The 27,166-nt window shown below is 35.7% G+C and overlaps 2 protein-coding genes across 3 annotated transcripts in view; one reads left to right on the top strand and one right to left on the bottom strand.

Annotated features, from left to right (window-relative positions):
* Nucleotides 1–4,013, top strand: part of LOC115223623 — a 218,347-nt gene extending 214,334 nt beyond the window's left edge. For both annotated transcript variants that reach the window (XM_036512643.1, XM_029794291.2), the window contains 2 exons: nt 791–878; nt 2,794–4,013. In XM_036512643.1, coding sequence (XP_036368536.1) covers nt 791–878; nt 2,794–2,967 — 262 coding nt within the window. In that variant the 3' untranslated portion in view covers nt 2,968–4,013. The remainder of the gene's footprint in view (nt 1–790; nt 879–2,793) is intronic.
* A 353-nt stretch (nt 4,014–4,366) lies between these two features.
* The window catches only part of LOC115224541 (axonemal dynein light chain domain-containing protein 1-like), a 138,465-nt gene continuing 115,665 nt past the window's right edge, over nt 4,367–27,166 (bottom strand). Inside the window, exons 24-27 of the mRNA XM_029795454.2 lie at nt 26,055–26,726; nt 21,361–21,444; nt 16,612–16,715; nt 4,367–4,681 (exon numbers count right to left, since the gene is read on the bottom strand). Coding sequence (XP_029651314.2) covers nt 4,450–4,681; nt 16,612–16,715; nt 21,361–21,444; nt 26,055–26,726 — 1,092 coding nt within the window. The 3' untranslated portion in view covers nt 4,367–4,449. The remainder of the gene's footprint in view (nt 4,682–16,611; nt 16,716–21,360; nt 21,445–26,054; nt 26,727–27,166) is intronic.

The raw sequence follows: 27,166 nt of genomic DNA, 5'->3' as shown, positions 1-27,166 counted from the left end.
AGATATTTTAAGATAAGAAAAGATCAAAGGGATGTTATAGGTGATTAAAACTGTGCATTGCTTAACTAGATACTTATCTAGTTTGATGCATTATTCTTCAGAGTTCAAATCCTGTTGGAGTTGAAACTGCTTTTAATCCTTTTAAAAATATTATTAAAATCAAAATCATTGTCTTTAAAAGTAATATATTGGTTTCAAATTTTGGTGCAAGGCCAGCAATTTTGGGGGAGTGAGTAAGTCGATTACATCAAACCCAGTGCTCAACCTGCATTTATTTATTGACCCCAAAAGGACAAAAGGCAAAGTTGACCTTGGTGGAATTTTAACTTAGAATGTAAAAATGGATGAAATGCTGCTAAGCATTTTGCCCAGCATGCTAATGATTCTGCTAGCTTACCAATTTATCTTTAAAAGTAACATATTAAAATCATTCTATCAATGATGTTCATTCACCGATAAGTACTAATCTTGTACTTAATAAAAAAAATTCATTAAATTGATACAAGATACTAGAATGAATATCTTATGACATTTTTAATCAATTGATAAGATTTTGTTCTTTAATTTAGTGTTTATTTCTGAATTTTTTTTTATTGGTCAAAAGTTTAACATTAAATTATACCCTTCTGCACCAGCTTAATACAATTTGGCATTGATTGAATAAATAAATAAAATCTTTCTGAATCAGCAAACTTAAGTTAATTATTGTACAAGCAAATAAGAATAAATAGATATCAAACATTTCTTTTTCTTTTTGTGATAATATTTTCCCCTTGATTAACATTTACAGAATTAATGAAGAACCATTAATATTGAGCTTCAGTGGTTTCCATGGTGATGAAGAACCAGTTTTGAGGTGGAGAAGGGAACCAGATGAAGTAAGACAACCTTTAGATTCTTTTAAGGTTGTAATAATGTATAAAATTTGTTCTATATCTGTAGCAAAGTAAATTAAGATAGCTTTTCTAATAATTTAGTAGAAATATTCTAGGTTATTATTATAGTAATTTAGAAGAATTATAAGAGGTTGTTTCAATATAGTAAATAAAGAATGTGTTATTTAACAAGTTTTACAATCACAGTATTTTTCTGTCTTATGTTTACTTTTACAGCTTTGCAAATATACTACTTAGTCTTAAAGTTAACATTAATTTCAGTCAAGAAAGATAGTTCTTTTAATTTATTACTAGATCTGACTCACTAATCAGTAAACAAATCCATGTTTAAGCTATATAATGCAGCTTCTCAACATGCTTAAATTAGTGCCCAAATTTTCCTCATATTCCCACCAACTGTTTTAAAGAAGAAAGAACACATTGAATAATGACTTACCATATAAGGAGCTCCCTAATATTTGTAAATATGCAAGAAGTTTTAACAAGCTAAACGGAGTAAGAAAACCAAGGAAATAATTTGAGCACAGCCTACAGAATTTTAATTTTTAATTACTCTTTTACTCTTTTACTTGTTTCAGTCATTTGACAGTGGCCATGCTGGAGCACCGCCTTCAGTCGAGAATATCAACACCAGGATTTATTCTTTGTAAGCCTAGTACTTATTCTATCAGTCTCTTTTGCCAAACCACTAAGTTACAGGGATGTAAACACACCAGCATCGGTTGTCAAGTGATGGGGGGACAAACACAGACACATAAACACATATATACATATATACAACGGACTTCTTTCAGTTTCTGGCTACCAAATCCACTCACAAGGCTTTGGTTGGCCCGAGGCTATAGTAGAAGACACTTGCCCAAGGTGCCATGTAGTGGGACTGAACCCGGAACCATGTCGTTGGTAAGCAAGCTACTACCACACAGCCACTCCTACGCCTATTGATCATTATTTTTTATAAACAAACTAAATGTTAAAACATATTTGTATAGTGATCTAAGAATAATGAAACTAAATAAAGACATTAAAATAACCTAAAATGTATATGTACAAAGGGGTACTGAAAAGTTCCTGGATGATCAATTAATTATAATTTTATGATGGTTATTTCAGATTCACACACTTACTGCAGTGGTTCTTCAGTTTTTCTAAGCCCTGTAAGAGAACTCAGAAGGTTAGTCCTCCAACCAGGCCTTTCACAATACGTTTAAAGCCAAGAATTTTTCAGCACCTCTGCATAGACGCAGGCATGACTGTGTGGCCAAGAAGCTCACTTTGCAACCACATGATTTCAGGTTCACTGCCACATTACAACACTTGGGCAAGTGTTTTCTATTCTAGCCTCAGGCTCGCCAATGTCTTGTGAATGAATTTGGTAGATGAAACTGTGTGGAGGCCCTTTTTATATATATATATATACATACATGTGTGTGTGGTGTGTGTGAGTGTGTGTGTGTGTGCACATGTGTGCATGTATGTATATGTGCCTTTGTGTTTGTGTTTGTACACCCCATACCACTTGACAAATGGTGCTAGTTTGTTTACATCCTCAGAACTTAGCAATTTGGCAAGAGACTGATAGAGTAAATAGCAAACTTAAAATAAACACTGGGGTCAATTTGTTTGACTAAAACCCTTCAAGAAAATGCCAAAACATGGCCATAGTCCAATGATTGAAACAAGTAAAAGATAAAAGATACATAACTTTGAATGCACAATTCTTGAAAAACAGCAAAAAGAAAAAAGAAAATCAAATTTTGGATGTGATAAGCAATTCCTTCATTATCAGATTAGTTAATCCAGTTGTCTATTATCAAAATGTGATAGGAAAAGATTGTTTTTTTTTTACCTTTTCAAAGTTAAAATTAATAATATATATATTTTTTAATATTTTCAGAAAATTTGGACAAATGAACCTGTACAAGAAATATGCCCAATAACAAAAGTCCCAAAACCTTCAGGGTATTTGAGGAATTGCCTTCAGTCTAATAGTCAAAAGAAATTCATTTCAAATTTTGAAAAACATGATGACACTTTCATTGATGAATCTAAAATATTTTCTGGAAAATGAGAAAACCCCTAATGTCATAAACATCATGCATGAGTCATGAAATATGAATATTTTGGAAAAGATTTACAATTTAAGTTAAAATAGAATCCGGAAATGTTAATACAATTTGAATAACATCAGCAGTGTAAATAAATTTGGGTAAAACATTCCTATTAGATATTGGTTTGATAACAAATATTTTAAGTTCTAATTTCACTAGATTTATTATATATTCAATCCATCCATTTTTGCTATCCACTATTTCTTGTAGGGTAATGAAGATAGAGTCTTCATGCAACTCTTCAATAGGGTCCTATTAGAAATAACCATAACACTTTCCTGTTGAATTCCCAAGCATGACCAGCTGACACCATAGATATTATCCAACCATCTCAATCTTAGTCTAAACCCTAGGTCTCCTGCTAGTTGCTTAGCTTGAAGAATCTGTCTTGTGATTAATTCCTAATACATTCTAACCAATCTGTTATGTATTGATTTTTAAAATTATAGTGGAAAATGTAATAAACATGGTAAACAGTGTGTATTGCTGTAAAGAGAGAGCTGAGTGAAGCAAAACAGACAATTTTCAAGTTATCAATGAAGCAAGTAAAGAATAACTATAAACAAATATAGAAAAAAAAGTACAAGAATTATAATTCAGTAAAGAATTTTTTGAATGCAAATGAAATTTAATGAGCTGTCTTGAACTTCACATCATTTTTAATCATAAGTGATAAATGTATTTTCAGAGAATTTAAAGTATTTAGATTTACTTGACTTTTATTGCATGAAAATACAGAGCGAGTCAAATAGCACCTAGTTTCCAAGAAGTTGTGCCTTTCTTTATTGTTTTGTAGGTTATTACTGATAGTTTTGAAAGTTACTAAATCTGGATCATGTATTACGTTGTTGATATCCCAACCCATAGAACAAGAACAAGGAGTCAAAAGTATATCTCTCAATTGGGAAGTCATACATATCAACCCTAAAACAGGAATTGGGTGCCTCTTTTGGCTCACCCTGTATATAGAATTTTGAGTGAATAATTTAAACTAAAAGGTAATACAGGAAAACATAGATGAAAATGAGCCCCTTGTCAACATTGTTCCCTATACATTGTGCTGACAGGGTGTAGTTCAAAGCACAACATCGCATTCATTTAATAAATATAAAAATGAGATTGAAGATTCTCAGATTTGTGCAATTTCAACAAGTGAAATGACAATTGGCATAAATCCATTTACAATCAAAACTCAACGGTTAGAAATAACAGTAAAATCCTAGAGATTGAAGATAAATTAGAGTAATACAATCAGTTATGTATTCATCGTGATTAATTATGCAGTATCAATTTAATTTGTGTGAGTTAAAGTAAAATTCAATAATTAAAAACAACACAGAGCTTTTTCAGAGTCATATGGTCATTCAAACAGAATTTATTAAGTCAAAGACATTTTGTAAATCTATTATTACATTTATTTTCTTTGTAAAGAAAAATATAAATTATTTCTTTTTACTCTTTGGGGTTTTTACTAGAGATTTCTTTAGAGCTTTCCCTGTTTGTGTTGAGGGTAAACTAGTGGATTCGGTGATTTTATCTGAAATCGGAATGGCTGATGTATTCAAATCTTTGCCTATTTTACTCATTGCTTGTAATTTTCCCTGTAGCTGAATTAGTTCAAATTCAGCAACGTCTGCTCGATTCTCATATTCTTGAGCTCTCTTTTCAGTGGCACTGCAAACAAAAAGAAAATACCAAACAATTTAAGTGTTTTGATTAAATGTATTTAAATCAAGTGAAAATCAATACAAATGTATATGACAATAATTTCAAATCATTGAATAACATCAGCATTGTTATTGCCAGAAGACCAGCAATTTCAGGAAAGGGATTAAATCAATTACATCAAACCTAGTGCCCAACTGGTACTTATTTTATCTATCTCAAAAGGATGAAAAGCAAAGTCAACCTTGGCAGAATTTGAACCCAGAATGTAAGGCTTGATGAAATGTCAGTAAGCATTTTACCTGGCATGCTAACAGTTCAGCTAGGTTGCCACCTTTATAGATGTATATAATAATAAACCTAAAATGATAATATGTAAGGCATTGTTATATTATTTACTTATTTTTACATGCCATAAATACATATATGCATATGCATACACACACACTTTTATATATATATATGTAAAGATATGTATATAAATATATATATGTATGTGTGTGTGTGTGTATAAACATATGCATATATGTATATATATATACATACATATATGCATACATATCTGTATGTATACCTATACACATATATATGCATTCACACACAGATATATGTATATTTACTACAATAAAGAAAAATATGCAATACCCATTATTTATGCCTTGTCTTATATATATTACATGGGAGGTGGACATTAAATGACGATGATGATCATCATCATCGTTTAACATCCGTTTTCCATGCTGGTATAAGTTGGGCAGTTTGATTGAGGTCTGAAGAGACAGCAGCTGCACCAGACTCCAATCTAATCTGGCAATGCTTCGACAGCTGGATGCCCTTCCTAACACCAACCACTCTGAGAGTGTAGTAGGTGTTTTTTACATGCCACCAGCACAGGAGTCAGTCAGGCGGGCCTAGTATCAATCACATTCAGATAGTGCTTTTTACATACCACCAGTACAGGAGCCAGCCATGGGGTACTGGCATCAGCCATGTTCAGATGGTGCTTTTTACATGCTACCAGTATGGGAGCCAGTCAGGCAGACCTGGCATCGACCACGTTTGATGGTGTTTTTTATGTGCCACCAGCACAAAAGCCAGTCAGGGGGCACTGGTCACAGCTACGATTTTGGTTTTACTTGACTCAACAGGTTCAATGTTCAAAGGTCATGCTTCACCACCTCATCCCATGTCTTCCTGGGTCTGCCTCTTCCACAGGTTCCTTCCACAGTTAGGGAGTGGCACTTCTTCACACAGCTGTCCTCATCCATATATAACATGACCATACCAGCACAGTCATCTTTCTTGCACACTATACTTGGTGCTTCTTATGTTCAACTTTGCTCTCAGAGCACTAACACTCTGTCATGTATGCACACTGACATTACACATCCAGTGGATCATACTAGCTTCATTTCTTTCAAGCCTATGCATGTCCTCAGCAGTCATGGCCCATGTTTCACTGCTGTGTAGCATGGTAGTATCTTCAATATTGATTGCCCCTGTGCATCTGCCACACACAAAAATTATCTTCCCAGTTAACCTTCCTTTGATATTGCTGCACCTTTTATGTGTCCATAGCTTACACCGGGTACATCATATGGAGTTTGTACCCACGCCTTTAAACAGATCGATATTTTAAGCATCTCAGCAGTGATTTCTGATGTGTCAGATGCTTTCCCTGCCTTCATATCCTTAATTGCTTTATTTACGAGGGTACTGTCAATTCGGGTAGCTGGTCCCTCAATTGAGTTAACTTTTGGCAGACTCTACGTGTCCCATTCATTCACCACATTCAGCAGTCTTTCATAATGGCATCTTCAAGCCTGTTTCTTTGCAGAATCATTAAACACAAGGGCACCATCATCCATGCAGACACATTTCTCTCCTATGACATCATGGTTTTCTCTTGCACACAGTCTTGCAATCCAAAATACTTCAGTTCTTTGATTCTCACGTCACTGAACATTGGCAAACTTCTTCTTTTCTGCTACTGCCTTGGCTATGTATATACCTGTCTCCTAGCTTCCCTTTTGGCTATCTGATACATTCTCTTGCAACCCCAACTCTTACAGGCCTTCCAAGCCTGTTTCTTTGCTCTAATGGCCCTGTCTACAGTATTGTTCCACCACCATTTTACCCTAGGTCTAGAAGGAACTTTGCACCAGCCGCAGATTTCATCTGTGGTGCTCAGCAAGCTGTCTCACAGGAATTCTCAGCTGCCTTCTATGTCACAGGACTGTAGTTCCCCCTCCCTATCATCAAATTTCTCAGTAAGGATATCCCTAATTCTCTGACCATGTGAAAACTTCCAAGTCCTTCTTTTCCAGATTAGTCTGCTTTTTGACATCCTTCTGGCCTCAAGTCTAATAATTAGTCTATGCTGGGGTACATTTTTCACCAAGGAGGGTCTATATATATCATCATCATCATCATCATCATCGTTTAACGTCCGCTTTCCGCGCTAGCACGGGTTGGACGGTTCGACCGGGTCTGGGAAGCCAGGGGCTGCTCCAGGCTCCAGTCTGAATCTGGCAGAGTTTCTACGGCTGGATGCCCTTCCTAACGCCAACCACTCCGTGAGTGGATTGGGTGCTTTTTACGTGCCACCTGCACAGGGGCGGAGGGTCCGGCATCGGTCACGATCGGTTCGAGCTTTTAACGTGTCAGCGGCACGGGGGCAACGAGGTCGGGGTACTTTGGGGATCGGGGTACTTTGGGGATCCAGGGTACTTTGGGGATCCGGGGTACTTAGAATGGGTAGGGGGTAAGTGGAATTGCTGCAGAAAGCAGCCCGGGTCTTTGTAGTCACAGCATATCTCCAGAGATCTCGGTCCTTCGCCATTGCCTCAGTGAGGCCCAATGCTCTGAGGTCATGCTTGACTACCTCATCCCATGTCTTCCTGGGTCTACCTCTCCCCCTGATACCTTCAACTGTTTGGGAGTGGCACTTCTTCACACATCTCTCTTCATCCATCCGCAGCACATGACCATACCATCGCAAGCGTCGCTCTTGCACACCACATCTGATGCTTCTTATATCCAGCATTTCTCTCAGGATGCTTACACTCTGTCTTGCGTGCACACTGACACTACACATCCAGCGGATCATGCTAGCTTCATTTCTTTCAAGTCTACGCATGTCTTCTGCAGTCACAGCCCATGTTTCATTACCGTGGAGCATGGCAGTTCGCACACATGCATCATACAATCTACCTTTCGCTCTGAGGGAGAGACCTTTTGTTGCCAGTAGGGGTAGGAGCTTTCTGAACTTTGCCCAGGCTATTCGTATTCTAGTGGTGATACTCTCTGTGCATCCACCTCCGCTACTAACTTGGTCACCCAGGTAGCGGAAACTATCAACTACTTCTAGTTTCTCTCCCTGGAGTGTGATGGAATCTGTTTTCTGAGTGTCTGTTGTGTCTATTGTCCCTGTGCATCTGCCGCACATGAAAGCTATCTTATCTGTTAATTTCCCTTTAATGTTGCTGCACCTCTTATGTGTCCATAACTTACATTGGGTGCATCTTATGGAGTTTCTACCTGTACCTTACCTACAGGTTGAGCAGGGCCACCTACCCGAGGGGGTGTGTGCTGAGTACCTCTTGCTGCTTACTAATACTTTGGTCTTTGCTACATTTATTCTAAGGCCCTTTGATTCCAACCCTTGCTTCCACACCCGAAATTTCTCTTCTAGTTCCGGTAGTGATTCTGCTATGAGAGCTAGGTCATCGGCATAGAGGAGCTCCCAGGGGCATCCCGTTTTGAATTCCTCTGTTATTGCCTGAAGGACTATGATGAATAAAAGGGGACTGAGGGCTGAGCCCTGGTGCACACCTACTTCTACCCGGAATTCTTCACTATATTCGTTGCCAATCCTAACCTTGCTGACAGCCTCTCTGTATAGAGCCTGTACAGCCCTTATTAGCCATTCTTCAATCTCCAGTTTCCGCATCGACCACCAGATAAGGGAACGGGGAACCCTGTCAAAGGCTTTCTCCAAGTCTACAAAAGCTATGTAGAGGGGTTTATCTTTAGCTAGGTACTTCTCCTGCAGTTGTCGGACCAGGAATATAGCATCAGTGGTGCTTCTACCTGGTACAAAACCGAACTGCATTTCATCTAAACAAATTCTCTCCCTAATGAGATTGGTTATGACCTTCTCTGAGACCTTCATCACCTGGTCCAACAGTTTGATACCTCTGTAGTTATTTCTATCTAGAGCATCACCCTTACCCTTGTAGCAGTTGACTATGGTGCTGCTGCACCAGTCATTGGGTATGACTCCATTGTGAACTACCTGGTTTACAATGCGGGTGACTATGGCATAGCCCACATAGCCAGCTGTTTTAAGCATCTCAGCAGTGATTCCTGATAGGCCAGGGGCTTTGCCTGGTTTCATATCCTTAATTGCCTTATCTACAAGGGAGCTGTCTATTCGGGTAGCTGGTCCCTCTACTGGGTCAACATTTGGCAGGCTCTCCTCCTCCCATTCATTCTCCTCATTCAGCAGTCTTTCATAATGGCTTCTCCAAGCCTCTTTCTTTTCACTAGTAGTAAAAGCAAGTGCCCCATCATCCATGCGGACACATTTCTCTCCTATAACATCGCTATTTTCTCTGACACACTGTCTGGCAATCCGAAATACTTCAGCTCTTTGATCCTCGCGACGCTGGACATTGGCAAACTTCTTCTTTTCTGCTACATCTTTGGCAATGTATACCTGCCGCCCAGCCTCCCTTTTGGCTATCTGGTACAGTTCCCTGCTGCCCCCATCCTTCCAGGCTTTCCAGGCCCGTCTCTTTTCACAGATGGCTTTATCTACTGCACTATTCCACCACCACGTAATTCTAGGTCTGGAAGGGACTTTGCACCATCCACAGACTTGGTCTGTGGCACTCAGCAAGCTGTCCCGTAGGAATTCCAGCTCCCTTCTATGTCTGACGTCTGAAGCTCCTCCTCCCTCTCATCAAATTTCTTGATGAGTATGTCCCTAAATTTCTGACCATGCGAAGGGTTCTTTAGCCTCCAAATCCTTCTTTTCTGGATTGGTTTGTTTCTTGGAGTCCTTCTGGCCTCAAGCTTAAAGTCACTGATGATTAGTCTATGCTGAGGGATACATTCTTCACCCGGGAGGGTCTTTGTATTCAAGAGCAACCCTGCATCCCGTTGTCTGGTGAGGATGAAGTCTATTTGGCTAGCGGAGTCTCCTGACTGATAAGTTATAAGGTGGCAGACTGGCTTCTTGAAGTTAGTGTTGCAGATTGAAAGGTTACATGCATCACAGAATTCCAGCAGTCTATTTCCCTCATCATTTCTGGTGCCAATACCATAGCCACCATGTACCCCAGTGAAGATACCCGATTCCCGCCCAACATGCCCATTAAAATCTCCACCTACAAAGATGAGGTCCTTGTTACTAGTCTTTGAAGTAGCCTGCAGAAGGGTATCATAAAAGTTGTCCTTCTGATCATTTGGTAGTCCCGCTTGTGGGGCATAGGCTGAGATAATCATAGCTGTGCCACTCTGTAGGACCAACCTGAGCTTAAGCACTCTATCACAAACCCTGACAACCTCTATGACCTTATCCACCCATTCCTCCGCAAGGAGAATGCCTACACCCCCTACACCTTCCGCGTTACCTTGCCAGTAGAGTTTGTACCTAAGTGCCTTGCCCGTGAGGACCCTAGCCGAAGCATCTCTCCATCTTACCTCTTGTATGCAGCATACATCAACCTGTCTTCTCTCTAGCATCTCTACAATCTCACTAGACTTGCCTGTCAATGTACCAACATTGATAGTGCCAACTCTGAAAACTGGGAAGGAGATGTGGGGGGGACGGGGGGGATTCGGCGCCTGAGAAGAGGAGGGTTGTTGTGGTGGTGATAGTTTTCGTGGTATTTTTCTTTTGATCTCTCTTCCAACCTGACCACGCCGTGGGCAGGAGCTGGTGTTAGCAGTGGACATTCGTTATCGTCACTGAGTAACGTAATTAGGTAGAGGAAAGAAATACAGATATTCTAGAGTTGAGTTGGGGAGGGGGGGGGGGTCCAGTTGAGAAAGGTTTCACCAGTGAAAGAAAGGGAGAGATAGTAGAGGGTGCGGGTAATATAGGGGAGCAACTAGTGGGGAAGGTTGGGGTAAGGAGGAACGATGGCAGGAAGGGTTGGTGTAGGTTCGTAAGAAATAAAAATATATATATATATATATATATATATATATGTGATAAATAAAAATATATGCATACATACAAACATATATGTACGTACCTACATCTACATGTATATATACATGCATATATAAATAATTATACGTGAGTACAGGACATCACAATAAGATGTAGAAACGGAAAAAACCAAAAAACAAAAAACAAGAAAACGAAAAACAAGAAAACGAAAAACAATTACAGGACGAGCTACACAAGGACATGCCTTCGAAACATGCCTGACTCCACTAGCGACAGCTGATGATGGGGGTTTTGTCCTTGTGTAGCTCGTCCTGTAATTGTTTTTGGTTTTCTTGTTTTTTGTTTTTTGGCTTTTTCCGTTTCTACGTCTTTTTGTGATGTCCTGTACTCACGTATAATTATTTATATATGCATGCATATATACATGTAGATGTAGGTACGTACATATATGTTTGTATGTATGCATATATTTTTATTTATCACCTTATTGTCTGACAGCGCCCCGCATCATGTTCGTTCCGATTCGTCGTTTCGGTCCACTTCTTTGTTCCTTTTTTTATATTATTATATATATATAATAGCGTTAGGAAGGGCATTGGCGTTAGGAAGGGCATCCAGCCGTAGAAACACTGCCAGATTTGACTGGGCCTGATGAAGCCTTCTGGCTTCACAGACCGCAGTAGAACCGTCCAACCCATGCTAGCATGGAAAACGGACGCTAAATGATGATGATGATGATGATGATATATATATATATATATACAGGAGTTGGAAAAAATAATGGTAACACCTAGCATCATAAGTTTGAAATTCTTTTATTCTTTTATTTGTTTCAGTCATTTGACTGTAGCAATGCTTTTAGTTGAACAAATCGACCCCAGAATTTATTCTTTGTAAGCCTAGTACTAATTCTATCGGCCTCTTTGCTGAATCACTACGTTATGGGGACATAAATACACCAGCATTAGTTGTCAAGTGATGGTGGGGGGGGGGGATAAACACAGACACACAAACATACACACACACATATATGTGTGTATATATATATATATATATACAGCAATGAAGGTGCATGGCTTAGTGGTTAGAGCATCAAGCTTACAATCATGAGGTTGTGAGTTCGATTCCCAGACTGGGCTGTGTGTTGTGTTCTTGAGCAAGACACTTTATTTCATGTTGCTCCAGTTCACTCATCTGTAGAAATGAGTCGCGACATCACTGGTGCCAAGCTGTATCGGCCTTTGCCTTTCCCTTGGATAACATCAGTGGTATGGAGAGGGGAGGCTGGTATGCATGGGCAACTGCTAGCCTTCCACAAGCAATCTTGCTCTGACTTGTGCATCAGAGGGAAACTTTCTAGGTGCAATCCCATGGTCATTCATGACCGAAGGGGGTCTCCTCCTCCTCCTATATACAGCAATAAGAAGATGGAGGGGATCAAGAGGTGGTATTCATCAACTTTTAGACATTATATTATGTCTATTTATTTATTTTTCAAAAAGACAATTATAACAATATACATACATGTATAACAATGCAAAGTAAATGCAAGGTAAATCACAAGAAAACAAATATGTGAATTAATGTAGACTTACTTTGTTTTCAATATTTTGGGGTTATGACCCCATTTTCAAGAAATTGATGAATGCTGCCCGCAACATCAGCAACATTCGTCAATTTCTTGAAAATGGGATCATAACCCCGAAATATTGAAAACAAGGTAAGTCTACATTAATTCACACATTTGTTTTTTGTGATTTACCTTGCATTTACTTCACATTGTTTTGGCCTTACCCATGATCCTTTATACAATATATATATATATATACATATATATATATATATGCATGTATGTATGTGTTTGTGTGTCTGTGTCTGTCCCCCCAGCATCGCTTGACAATCAATGCTGGTGTGTTTACATCCTCATAACTTAGTGGTTTGGCAAAACAGACCGATAGAATAAGTACTAGGCTTACAAAGAATAAGTTCTGGGATCGAATTGTTTGACTAAAGGTGGCGCTCCAGCATGGCCACAGTCAGATGACTGAAACAAGTAAAAGAATAAAAGAATATGTCCATTTTATAACATTTTCAAACAAAACAAATAGAGAACTATGTAGCCATATGTCTCTGTTTTAGATTCCATCTCACTGTATGGTACCTTGAACAAGTGTCTTCTACTGTAGCTCCAGGCTGACCAAGGTCTTGTGAGTGGTGACAGAATGAGTATCTTGCTATAGAAAATCTACTTCAATATATATATATATGCATGTATGTATCTATGTGTGTGTGTGTGTGTGTGTGTGCACATGCGCGCATGTGTGCTTGTGTGTATGTGCACACGCACATGCTTGTGTGCATGTGTAAAATTCTCTGAAAACAGAAAATGACAAAAATGAAAATTTTTCATTTGATTTGAACTTTGCTACAGAAATTCAGTAAGTCACAACATTATTGTGATTTCTGATCATTATTGATTTCCTTTCCAGTAATATATTTATTTAAATGTGTTAAACTTATTCATAAATTCATATAAGCTAAAAAATTAAGTTTTTAGTGTTAAGTTTTAAATAATGGATAAAAAGATTAAATTCTTTACATTTTAAAATATTACATGAGAATTAATTTTTTCCCTCTTAAGTATCAATAAAATAAGTATGAGGAATATACAGAGATGATGAGTTCAAATTGATCAAACAAATACCTTTTTTCTATTTTCTAACAGAAATCAGTAAATAAAACTTTCTGCTCAAGGTATAGAAACAACCTTTATAATGAAGTTGATGTAATCATGATCTTGATGACAATAGAATATGTTAATGAAATCAGTCATAATATTTGAAAAAAAGATTTGTAGTCATAAGTCAATTTGCTGTTATACAAGCAAATTCTTGGAGGTTACATTAAAATGCTAAACTACCATAGACTGGTTATTTTAATGCAGCTAATGTTAATGCAAATTATATACAAACAGTAAGAACTATTTATAATTAATCAATCTGGAATTGTATGAAGCAGTATTCATACATCTGGGTTCCTGAGTCAACAGGAAAACATAAAAAGGAACAACTTTAAAATATAAAACTGATCAAATGACATTTATCCACCAAAAATATCTAGCTGTTGAAAACAGTGATTTCTAACAAGAAAGTAAAAATTAGTTAAAGTGTACAAAACTGAAATAATATATGCACAAGATATACGTCTCTAGAGTACCGTACAAGACTGTTAGAAAATGGTTTGGCAATAAAAATGTCATCCTACAATAAATTTGCTTCAAGTTGAATTCCCAAGATGATTGCTTGTGCAATGCTGTATACAATAAATTGCAAATAGAGCACTGTCAAAAATCCCATATGTGTAAGGGTATGTTTTATAAATTATTTTATCAGGGAGGGAAAGGAAATTACTCATACTTCATGGTTGCCTTTTCATTTTATAAGACAGTCGTGATGGGAGTTAGTGAGGTTAATGGGAAAATTTAAATGCTAAATATTTGAGTATTGTAATAATACAAAAAAGGAAAAGTATTTTCTCGGTCCTGTGGTTCATAGAACAAAGGAAGTATGTGTTGTAAATATGAAACAAAATGATTGCCTCTAAGTTGATAAACTATCATTTACATTTTTTTTACATTTACATATTTCCTTCTCTCTATATATCTTCTCTTTATTCATCAGTCCAAAACTTATAACAATTTCACTAAAAGACATTAAGATTTAAGTAGTTTGACAATTTTGTCAGTATACTCCTTCCTAAAAGAAGTGTTATAGCAAATGGTTGAAGTTCTTAACTCAGAAATGCAAAGGAGATGAGAGACATCAAAAGAATGTAACAGAAAATGCCAAATGCCAAAGATCTTTGCAATAAATATCTCAGTATCAGAATTATTTACTTAAAAGACTTAAAATAGTGAAACTGTTAGAGGCAAAGGAAATAAAATTTAAAATTACTAAATAGTTTTAGTTTCTAATGTCTCCAGAAAGGGAATTATATCAAACATTTTAAAGGCTGAATGTTTTATTAAACCCTATATTTTGTTGAGTGCTGTCAAAAGAAAAGGGCTGTGATCATGGTATTCACATGCCATTAATGTTACTCTTTAAGAATAGTGTTTACCTAGTGTAAACCATATAACATAATTCCAAGAATAGTTTGGCAATAAACATAATTACTACAAAGAAAATTTCAGAAAGAGAAATTTCCCTAAATTTATTTCATATGAATTAAAATATTAGTTCCTTTTTTATATAAAAAAAAGATACAAAGACACTATAATTTGAGAAATATAACATTGATATATTTTCTTAAAGCAAATAAAACGCTTTGTTCTGAGAACTGAAATTGCATTATGATTTTAGCTTGTTGGGTACATAGCAATTTTTCTATAGTACTTGCTATCTAATATCATAATATGTATTATCTTTTGATAAGATTGTGATTGTTTCGTTGGTTTTTTTTTTTTTTTTTCGTTTTTCTCCTTTGCAAGACAAAGATTCTGAATAGAAATGATGTTTGTCTTCTGCAAGTACATTAGTGAGTAGAGAAGCCAGTCCTTTCACAGCTACAATAGCTAAAAATTCTGATGAATGGAAGATGAAAAACGCTTATCATTCTTGCCCTTTGTACTCTTTCATATTTATGCTCATGTAAGCATTCTCAAAGAGAAGGATAACTAAGAGGAATATGTGGGCGTCATGCCTCTTAATTTATAAATAATGTTAATGATTGAAGATGATCAATGTGAAGTAGTAGTGATAGTTTTCAGTGTGTTGTTTTTTCAGAGAAGGTGATTCTTCCACACAAGTTTATACAGATTACCATTGTTTACTTTGAATAGTTCACCTGTTAGTTTCAGTATCATAGGAAATCATACAACCAAGTTATCTAAATTGATTTACTATTTGTAGCTCTATAAATCATGCAAATATGAAAAGGATAGTAATTTAATATCCTTCCTGCTGACTATAAGTACTCCAAGGAAATGAGCAGCTTCTGCAGAATAAAAAATCATTCTTTATATGGTTTTCTCTGAATCACCAATTAAACTTACATCATCAGCATGTCTTTGAAATGCTATTTCATGATCATGTTCTTGGCCCATTTATAACTAGAAAGGATTTGGGAAAGGTCATCACTAAATCAGTAATTATGAAACTATGTAATTATTTGAAGAAACACCAGTGAACAGTTTAGCTTTGCAACATATTCCTCTCTTATAATTATTGAATCCACTGGTTATATGATCATCCTAATTAATGCATAAAATTTGGTTTTATTCCTACTATTCATCTTAACCCTTTAACATTTAAACTGGCTATATCCAGCCTAAATATTCTACCTGTTTTACACTCAAAATAACTAGATCCTGCCTCTTATACCTACCCTACAATATCACTGAAGTCTCAAAGCTATAAGATAATGCATGATAACTAAAAGCAATGTGAATATATAAGCATAACATTTAACAGAGTAATCTGAATGCTAATAGATTAAGTTGACTTTGGTACAAAGACCATGTTGGTAAGACTTCATTAGTTTCAAAACCACACTGACTCTGAGGAAGTTGATATTTAAGAATGTCAGATATAAATCTATTTAGCAACATTCTTGCAAAAATCGACCTTATTTCACAGTATTTGGGATAATCAGGTTTCTTTGCTTTATACTTTGATGTAAGTTTATGCTGAATATATCATAAAGGTCTTCCCAGAAAAACTGCAGATTTCATTTGACTATAATAAGTTATACTTACATTAACTGCTCCTGTAACATCTTCACAGTACTAAGAGCTATATATGCCTTATTAGTATCAGGTGCTTTGAGATCAGCTTCCAAAATAGACAGTTTATCAGGAATCTGTGAAAATAAATAAAGCAGTTAGATTTAGATTAATTTACATTATTTATTTATTTTTTGTTTTTTGAAAATCTCTATATATATATAAAGTTGAAGTTGTCTGTGTATGGCAGGTTTAGTAGCCTTCAACTAACACTATCTCCTCCAAGACCCTGCAGCACAAGTTGACCAAAATTGAGAGTATGATAGAAGAAGACTTGCTCTTCCTTCTGTAGAAGATAAAATTCAAATCAGACCATGTTAACACCAAAAATTATTTACATCAAAAAGGTGCTTTTTTTCTATGAAAATCCTATTTTTTACGATTTTTTTTACTGCTGTGTCACCATTTTTTGGTGTATTTCAACCAGAAAAAAGTTCACTTAAAGAGAATAACAAGCTACATAATCTAAAATTTTTACTTTTCAAAAATTCCAATTCTAAAGGGTTAAAACAAACCCGAGCAATGCCGGGCGATACTGCTAGTTTTTTCTAAAATTATAATTTTTTATGATTTTGCTCTCATTGAAAATAAGGAATTATGCAAAGCATTCCAATAAATTAGAGAGAAAATTTATCTATAATGTTATTCCACTTGTCACAACATGTGTTCAACTGATACACTTTCAATAACCTAATTTAGGGAACAAAACAAAAATACAATTGTCAAAATCTTGAACTTAGTAAACTAACGTTAAGAAGATCTACAAATGTATACGGCAAACAGAAAGATGTTTTTATAAAATGAGGAATTTCTAAGAATCTTGCAAACAAATAACTAATTTCATAATCTTACTAAAAAAGCAGAATGCTAATGCAGAGAATCCTCAAAGAGAACCAAAAGAAAAGACGGGTGAATCCTCTCTCAAACAGTGTAAGTGAAATTTTGTTGGAGAGAAGAAAATAGTTTTAAAAAATAAATACTGAAAAAACGTTCTCCACAAAACAAAATGATACACAACTTATCACTTAATACTTTTTTATATGAGGAAGATATTGCAACAGCAATGAAATAAATTGAATTTAATACTATCTCTTAATCAATAAATGTTGCAAATCGTTGAAAGACTTTCTTTTAGTTATATCCATTTGACAAAATGAAGGAATAATTTTTGTGACAATATTCCTATATACAAGCAATGGCTAAACAAAATTTGAAACTTTACATAGATTTTCAAAAATATGATCAAAGTTACTGATAATATTTTCAAAATGAAGAAATGCATAATACAAAAACACACATGAATATAAGAACGAAAATCAGATTAGTGGAGATATCAAAAATCCTTATAAATTAGACTTTAAGAGAAAAGAGAGCGGTGCTAAAATTTATACATGTGGAGAGCTATCAACCCATATATTTCTAACTTAGTCTTTCCAACATCAGTGCTAGAATCCATACAAATATTTCTAATCCTAATGGTAAATTTTATAATCTTAGTTGTGAATAACACATTTTGTGATAAAGAACCTAAAAATGGTATTTTACAAATCATACCAGATGGATATGTTATAATTCAACGCATTTTCATAGATAGTATTTGGTCCCATTGGCTGACACCATGGTCTTCTACTATAACCTCAGGCTGACCAAAGCCTTGTGAGAGGATTTGGTAGACAGAAACTGAAAGAAGCTAGTCGTATACATATATACGTGTGTGTATATACATGTGTGTTTGCATCTGTGTTTGGCTCCCACCACTGGTTGACAATCTGTCCTGGTGTGCTTTCATTTCTGTAACTTAGCAGTTCAGCATAAGATATCAATAGAATAAGTACCAGGCTTTAAAAAATAAGTACTGGGGTTGATTCATTCAACTAAAAAATTCTTCAAGGCAATGCCCCAGCATGGCCACAGTCTAATGACTGAAACAAGTAAAGGATAACAAGTAAAAGGTGAAAGGTAAATGTACATCTAATACTATAAGGCATGATGTCTGAAACTGACTGAAGACCACTAGATTATGAAGTGAAACAAAACCCTGAAATACAAGATAAGGCATTTGGTTGAGCATAGCGAATTCATATTTATTTATACAGAATTTAATATATTCACTTTGAAGGGATATAGGCTAAACCTGTCTGCAGGACAGATGACTATCTCTCAGAAAAAAAGAGAAAAAAAGGGAAACACACTTTCTTGAAAATAATAAAGGAATCAAAATTAGCCCTATGCTTCCAATTGATAACACATTTCTTTAGTTTCTGTAAACAAAATGATGCTTTAGATTAAATATTTGTTTAAATCACAGGGTGGGAGGACAAGAAAAAAACAAAACAGGTTAATTAAATATAAAATTCATCCTATTTTTCCAAAGTTAGACTTTCAGTGAAAGGAAAGAAGTATTATGTTTTTAGATTGCATTGAGGCAGTCTTAGCAACCATTCTAAGAAATGTTATTCAAGAAATATATCATTCAAAGATATTTAACTACGATAAACAACAAATGCAAGAACAATATTGCAAATATTTATTCAGTTTCAAATTTAGTGCCTGATATAATTATTTTCTCCAACAAATGTTGGTAAAATAATAATGTATTGTGTGTGTGTGTGTGTGTGTGTGCACGCATGTCCGTGGCGCATTCACACATCTGCACATGTGTGTGTGTGTATATGTGTATATATATATATATATATATTGTTGTATTTAGGAATGGTCATTTTGCCAGTTTAGCCAATAAAAACACACACACTATATATTTGGTGTTACTTTGCTTCAACGTTATTTATTTTTTACATTAATCTTAATCTTATTTCGGCCAGAGTTCTTTCGTCACACTCCTGTGACCGCATCAGTGGTCCTTTGCTTTCTTCTTTCTTATTTGTGTGTCTCTCCTTACTAACGGTCAGCCATTTTGTATTTCGTATTCCTACTGTATGTGTCTTCATTTGCGCATGTGTATACCTCTATGTGTGTCTATGTTTAGTTAGTGTGTGTGTGTGGGGGGGGAGTTATTATTATTATTATTATACATACATACATACATACATACATAATAATGATGATGATGATGATAATAATAATAATAATAATAATAATAATAAGTAAGTGTAAACACATGAACAAAATAAAAAATAAACAAAAATAAAAACAAAAAAACAAAAACAAAAACAAATTACACAAACGTATATAAACAGGAGATACAAATATTACAGACACTTAATAGTAGGGAATATAAAATTCCAAACTTACAGGGAAAATTCAATTTAGCAATACTAAATCAAATTTCACAATATATATGTAAATAATTAAGAGATAAAACCTATATTAAGCAATTCAATTACTTGTTGCCATTTTATATTTTTAATTTTGCACATGCACTTTGTTTGTTTTTAATTTTGTTGACTACACAGTATAGTAGGGGTAGTTGGGCACTATCTGTGTGAAAAACAGCATTATAACACTAGTCACTCAGCCATAAATTTGGAAACATGTTGCACTGCTTGGCATTTGTATGAAGGCTCCAATACGAACATTTCAGAGTATTTGGGTGTCAATCTGAGGATAGTGCAGAGGATTTGGATAGAGTTGGATGAGTCTAATGGTAATTATGAAGGTACAGCAGCTTGGAAAACTCACTCTAATTGTTCTGATCAGAAAAGAACTCCTGAATTTGTTGGTGAGATCCAGGCCATGATTGACAACGATCTTTCCAACTCAATCAGGTCCATCACTAAGGACATGGGAGTGGCTGAGTTTCTTATCAGGCAGGTAGTGCATGAAGACATTCAGTATTCCTCATACAAGATGAGAAAGGGTCAATTTTTATCCCAAACCATCAAGAACAAGAGGAAAGACCACACTATGAAGCTTTTGAACAAACTCAAGCATCCCCCTCCAACCGAACATGCGTTGGTTTTTCTCAGACAAGAAAAATTTCTGCCAGGATCAGCTGGGGAACACACAGAACAACTGTTGGCTTGCTATGTCTCCAAAACATGTACTGAGAGTGATAAAAATCAAACATCCAGTCAACATCATGGTGTTTAGAGTGATCACTAGTGATGGTGACGTTATGCCTCCATTCATCTTCCTACACAGATTCTGACTCAACATAGAGGCCTACATCAAGTGCCTGGAGAAGGTAGTGTTGCCCTGGATGAAGAAGAGTGGCTGCTGGAAGATCCTATGTCTGGCAACAGGACTCTGCACCATGCCACACAGCAGGAGAACCCAGTCATGGCTGATAGGCAATTTCTGCAACCAAATCACCCCTAAATCTGGCCACCTACTCCCCACACTGCAACCCCCTTGATTATTATGTATGGGGTGCAGTTGGGCGAGAGACCAACAAAACTTCTTGTAACACCAAAGATGAACTGAAGGCAAGGATTATGGCAGCATTCACTAACTTAAACAAGGAGACTTCCAGAAGAATTGCACAAAATTCCAAAGTTGTCTGGAGGCCGTAATTGAAGCCAATGGCGATTTTATTAAATAAATTTACTCTTTAGTATTTCAAGACATTTTTATGTAATTGTGGTAAATATATGTTAAAATGGGATGTCAGTGTTATTTTCTTTTTTGTGTAATTTAGATGATAATTCATTCACAGCACCCAATACATACATATATATATTTTTATAACAATTCTTTGGTCTTTGAGTTACTTTACAGGTTAAACAATGAGGAAATTTTCAAGGATACTCTGTAAAAACTTACTTGGTGTTTACTGTACTCTAGAACTTTACTTTGGGTGTTGCCATCACTTCCAATCGTTTCTATTATATCATCTTCAGCTTGAGTCTAGGCACAAATTACAATCTTTTATAAAGTACATTAAACCAAGAACACACAAATACAACCTTGCGTATATGTGTGTCAATTTTCATTGATATTCATTTCACTATTCAATTCACTGTTTCAAAGACAGCTTGTCACTGTATAAGAAGCTTTTGAATACCAATGGAATGTTACAAATTTTACTTTATATATATATTGCTTTTTTCACTGTTGTATTTTAAAAATTTATTACTACATGTGTTTATGTGTATGAATGTGTGTGTAACAATTTATAACCAAAAATACATTTACTTTTATACTTATGTATGTATGTCATTATTCAGTTTATTTCAAGATTTCTTACCAATAGAGAAAGAATCAGTTTCTAACCTAGATCCAAAGCTCCTTCATTGGAATTTCAACATCAATAACAGGGTATGTATGTATGTATGTATGTATGTATGTATGTATGTATGTATGTATGTATGTATGTATGTATGTGCAGATTTGTATGTTTTATGTATGTATTCTCATGCATATAGTTGCATATCTAGATGTGCTCATATATATTTAAATGATAAACTTCTGGAAAATTTTACAGATTTTTACAGTTCCAATGATGGATTGGATCTGTAGTCTTCGAATTAGCTTTCTTCTTTCTGGTTTTGAGAAGCCTAATTTCTCAAGATTGGTATTTAGGCAGTGTGCAACATATCCCAGGGTTGTATGTATGTATGCATGCATGTATGTATGTATGTATGTATGTATGCATGCATGCATGTATGTATGTATGTATGTATGTATGTATGTATGTATGTATGCATGTACATTACTGTAACAATCCCTCACACCCAACCTTATGCAATACATATTCCACCGAATTCTATGGATAAATTCATTAATCCTAAATATTAATTCCTTAATGTAAGTGTCCTTGGTTGGTATTGGTATATCCTTTAGCGATGAGTCCATCCGTATTATCTCCATTTTTCCAACAGTATTCATTTTGAGGGACTATCATACCATACTCAAATGTACTCACTCTTACCAGCAATACTCCAAATATTGCATAGATAGTTTATACATATACAAGTATTAGCAATAGATATTCCTCAATGAATTTATCCATAGAATTCAGTGGAATATGCATTGAATAATATACTATATGTATTTATGTTATTATGGTTGTCGTTTTGATAAATAAATAAGTCAACATTATAATATCCTAAAGCTGATGAACCAACTAATGTGCTTCTCCATTTTCTTATTTGTAATATAAATTAATGGTAAAATATTTCTTTACCTTCACCCATTCAATACAATAAGTAAGTTTATTTGCATTGCAATTAAAAACACTTGTGTATTAATAATTGGATATTATACCAACAGTATATTGGATAATTATCCCTTAGTGGGTTGAATCCACAACCCCTAACTTACTTGGTGTTAAATAATAATTAAATGAGGAATATCTATTACTAATACTTGTATACGTATAAATAATCTATGCAATATTTGGAGTATTGCTGGTAAGAGTGAGTACATTTGAGTATGGTATGATAGTCCCTCAAAATGAATACTGTTGTTAAAATGGAGATAATTCAGATGGACTCATCGCTAAAGGATATACCAATACCAACTACGGACACTTACATTAAGGAATTAGTTACATTGACACCAATACTTGACTGGTACTTATTTTATAAATCCCTAAAAGATGTTCATCCGACTTATTTAACTAGAATACATTAGAAAATATTATCTCAACAACATAAAAAGATGGGAAGGTCACTGCTAAGATATCTTTTATCATGGGCATGCTCAATAAGGGCTAACCTGAGTCTAATCAACAACTACAGGTATTTCGCATTGTAACAATTAATTAATTCGTTTATAAAACCTCAATTCTGTATGAAAACAGTTGAAATTTGCATAAAAATAATGGTTTAAAATTTTGGCACAAGATCAGCAGTTTTTGAGGGGAGGGAGAAGTCAGTTACATTGACACCAATACTTGACTGGTACATATTTTATCAACCCCCAAAAGATGCTCATTATGACTATGTCTCATTATGACTATGAATCAAATCAACAACTTTGCAGGCTATATCAAGAGAAATACAGAGCCCTGAATGTCTAATACACATCCTATACATTCTTAGCACTAATCACATCACTTAGATATTGCATTTAGTCATTCATCAGAGTAAGTTTTGAAAATTTCATTCAATACTTTTTATTAGTGCTTCTTATTTTATCTAGCAACATATGGATGCGAGACCTGGACACTGAAGAAAGCTGACCAGAAGAGAATTAATTCATTCGAGCTTTGGTGTTGGAGAAGACTTTTACGGATTCCATGGACAGTGAGGCTCACCAATGGAGAAGTTCTTAACCAGATCAAGCCAAAACTGTCACTAGAAGCTAGGATCACCAAGCATAGATCGACATATTTTGGTCATATTATGCAAAGAAAATCCCTGGAGAAGGACATCATGCTCGGAATGGTCAGTGGCAAGAGAGGAAGAGGCCGACCAAGAACCCGCTGGCTTGACACCATCAAGAGTGACACGGGAATGGACATAGCCAATCTGAAAGAAGCGACCCAGGATAGAACTGGCTGAAGGACACTGCTCCATTGAGTAACTGAGAGTCGACTTCGACTGAGTGGATAAATACATAGATTTTATCTAGAACTTATCTGTTTGACTTCTAGGTCTTTTAAAGTTCATTTAGTCCTTCAGCATTTAAACTTACAATATCTGGCCAAAATATTCTATATGTTTTACGTTCAAACTGACCAGCTCCAATCTCTCACACCTATCCTACAATGTCATTTCAAAACTAAGCAATCACATCATCAAAATCTTGAAGCACGATCAATTCAAAAGAATGTGAATAAATAAGAATTACATTTGACAGAGCAATCTGTATGCTAAAGGGTTAATAATCCATTATTGATAACGCATTCTAATCTTATCTCATTCAAATGATTGACATCATATTTTGAAATTTATAGGCATAGGCATGGCTATTGGCATGAGTGTGGCTGTGGTAAAGAAGCTTGCTTCCCTATTGTGTGGTCTTGAGTTCAATACCACTGCACAGCACCTTAGGTAAATATCTCTTACTATAGCCCTGGGCTAACTAAAGCCTTGTAAGTGTAAATCTGGTAGATGGAAGCTGAAAGTAGCCTGCCATATATGTATATGTACATGTGTGTGTGTGTGTGCATTTGCATGTACCCTTGTCTTGACGCCATGGGATGGTTGCAAATGGAAACAAAAGGGGTATTTGGCAGTAGAATATCTGCCACCACAAATTCTTTCTGACCATGCAAGCATGGAATAAGGGACATTAAATAATGGTGGTGGTGGTGGTGGCAGTGGTCAGGGGAGGAGGAGGAAAGTGTGAGTTCTACCACAGTTTTCACATGATAAGAATTTTTGAGCGCCCACTTCCAAATTAAGTAATGGCCTCTCATTTTACAAATGCCATAATTGACTCTCATCTCATTTCATCATCATCATCATCATCATCATCATCATCACCATCATCATTTAACATCTGTTTTTCATGCTGGCATGGGTTGGACGGTTTGACTGAGGACTGGCAAACTGGAGAGCTGTGCCAGGTTGCAGTTGCCTGTTTTGGCATGGTTTCTACAGCTGGATGCCCTTCCTAATGCCAACCACTTTACAAAGTGTGCTGAATGCTTTCTACATGCCACTGGCATGATTGCATTTATGCACTAGCACCAGTGCATTTATGCAGCACCAGCACAAATGCAGTTTACATGGAACTAGCACGAGTGCATTTTATGTAGTACCAGCACCTGCAAAGGACATGCCATCTCAAGTACAGCAAATCGTCACAACTCCCAGTCCTTTGTCAGAGCCTCACTTATAAAGATTTATTACTTATTTTGAATTAATATAAGATTAGTCTTGGGCTTTGAGTTGTTTTAATTCTGTAAAATGACTTAAGTTGTGTGGGAAAATGTAAAGCAATGCACTTGATAGGAAAATATGTTTGCGGTTTTATATACAACTAGCAGCATAGCCCGGCGTTGCCCGGGTATATAAGAGCCCCTAGTAGGCAACGACTAATCCCAATCTAGTCCTTTCCCTCTAGGGAACGAAGGCGCATGTGTAGGTTGCAATGTCTTCTCTTCACTCGAATACTTCTGTGTATACGATGTTCCTAGCTGTCCCTTTGGGCGAAAACATGAAAACATCATTGCGCCTCCCAACGCGTGAACAGCCCACGTACAGCTCAGAAAATGTGTTGCATATAAAAAGCTTAGATTCTTGACCCCATGTCGAATTTATTGATTTTTTCAGAACTGGGGGAACTTTTCAAAATTTCGCTGCGTTAGTTTTGAATTATGACATTGGGCTATGTGTGTGTCAAGTTTCATCAGAATCGGTTGAAAGCCGTGGTCAGGGTGAGGGTACAACCTGACAGACACACAGACACACAGACAGACAAACTGCCGTTTATATAGAGAGAGATATAATAACATTTTATACTAACTTAATATACAGTTAAATTAAATGTGAAACAACTATAATAAACTTTCTATACCAGTCCAGTAAAGCACAAGAAAATAGCATTTAAAAAAACCATCTTACTTTTAATTTTACCAAACTTGAAGATAGTTTTGCAGAATCAGGACTTATTCTGCTCACACTGTCTAATGATTGTGTGTATCCGTAAATAGATCTCTTGCTTTCTAATTTCCTCAATTTGGATAGTTGCTCCATTCTGTATTCACTGTATGTCAATTGGCTTTCTGTTTGAGTTGATACTGTAAAATAGATAATTTCTGTTTCACCTAGTTCTGTTTCAGTGCCTTCTGATACTTTAGTCCCATCTGATGATTCAACTCTTTCTGGTGCTTTGCTTACTTCATGTAGTTTGGTTGCTTTGGTTGCTTCTGGTGTTTTGTGCACTTTGGTTGCTTCTGATGTTTTGTGTGGTTTGGTTGCTTCTGATGTTTTGTGTGGTTTGGTTGCTTCTGATGTTTTGTGTGGTTTGGTTGCTTCTGGCATTTTAGTTGTTTCTGATGTTTTAGATGCTTCTGATAATTTGGATGCTTTACGTGCTCTGCTTCCTGATATCTTTTTTGTTACTTCTGGTGCTTTGGTGGCTCCTGTATCAAGAACTTTGGAATCCTTATGTGAACTCTCAGTGATGCTTGTTTTTGCAGAATCACTCTTCAAAGTTTCTTCATGGAAACTTACTGCTGGAGAGGAAGGTAATGGTACTGTGTCTGGAGGCTTTTCAAGATCTGCATCACACTCCTAAAAACAGAAATTATTTTGATGTAACCAATTTACTACAGTCATTTTAATTGTGCTATCAAATCCAGATACAAATAAGCAAAATCATATTTCCCTATGAATGCAATAACAATAAAGCAACAAAACAAAATGCAATCACCCAAACATAATCTTCACCAAAACACTTGTGTATTAATAATTGGGTATTATACCAACAGTATATTGGATAATTATACCTTAGTGGGTTGGATCCACAACCCCTAACTTACTTGGTGTTAAATAATAATTAAATAAGGAATATCTATTACTAATACTTGTATATGTATAAATAATCTATGCAATATTTGGAGTATTGCTGGTAAGAGTGAGTACATTTGAGTATGGTATGATAGTCCCTCAAAATGAATACCGTTGTTAAAATAGAGATAATTCGGATGGACTCATCACTAAAAGATATACCA

This window comes from Octopus sinensis, linkage group LG2 (assembly GCF_006345805.1).
Source record: "Octopus sinensis linkage group LG2, ASM634580v1, whole genome shotgun sequence".
NCBI classification, from domain to species: Eukaryota; Metazoa; Mollusca; class Cephalopoda; order Octopoda; family Octopodidae; genus Octopus; species Octopus sinensis.
Note: the sequence above shows the minus strand (reverse complement) of the source record. Positions and strands in the feature narration are given on the sequence as shown.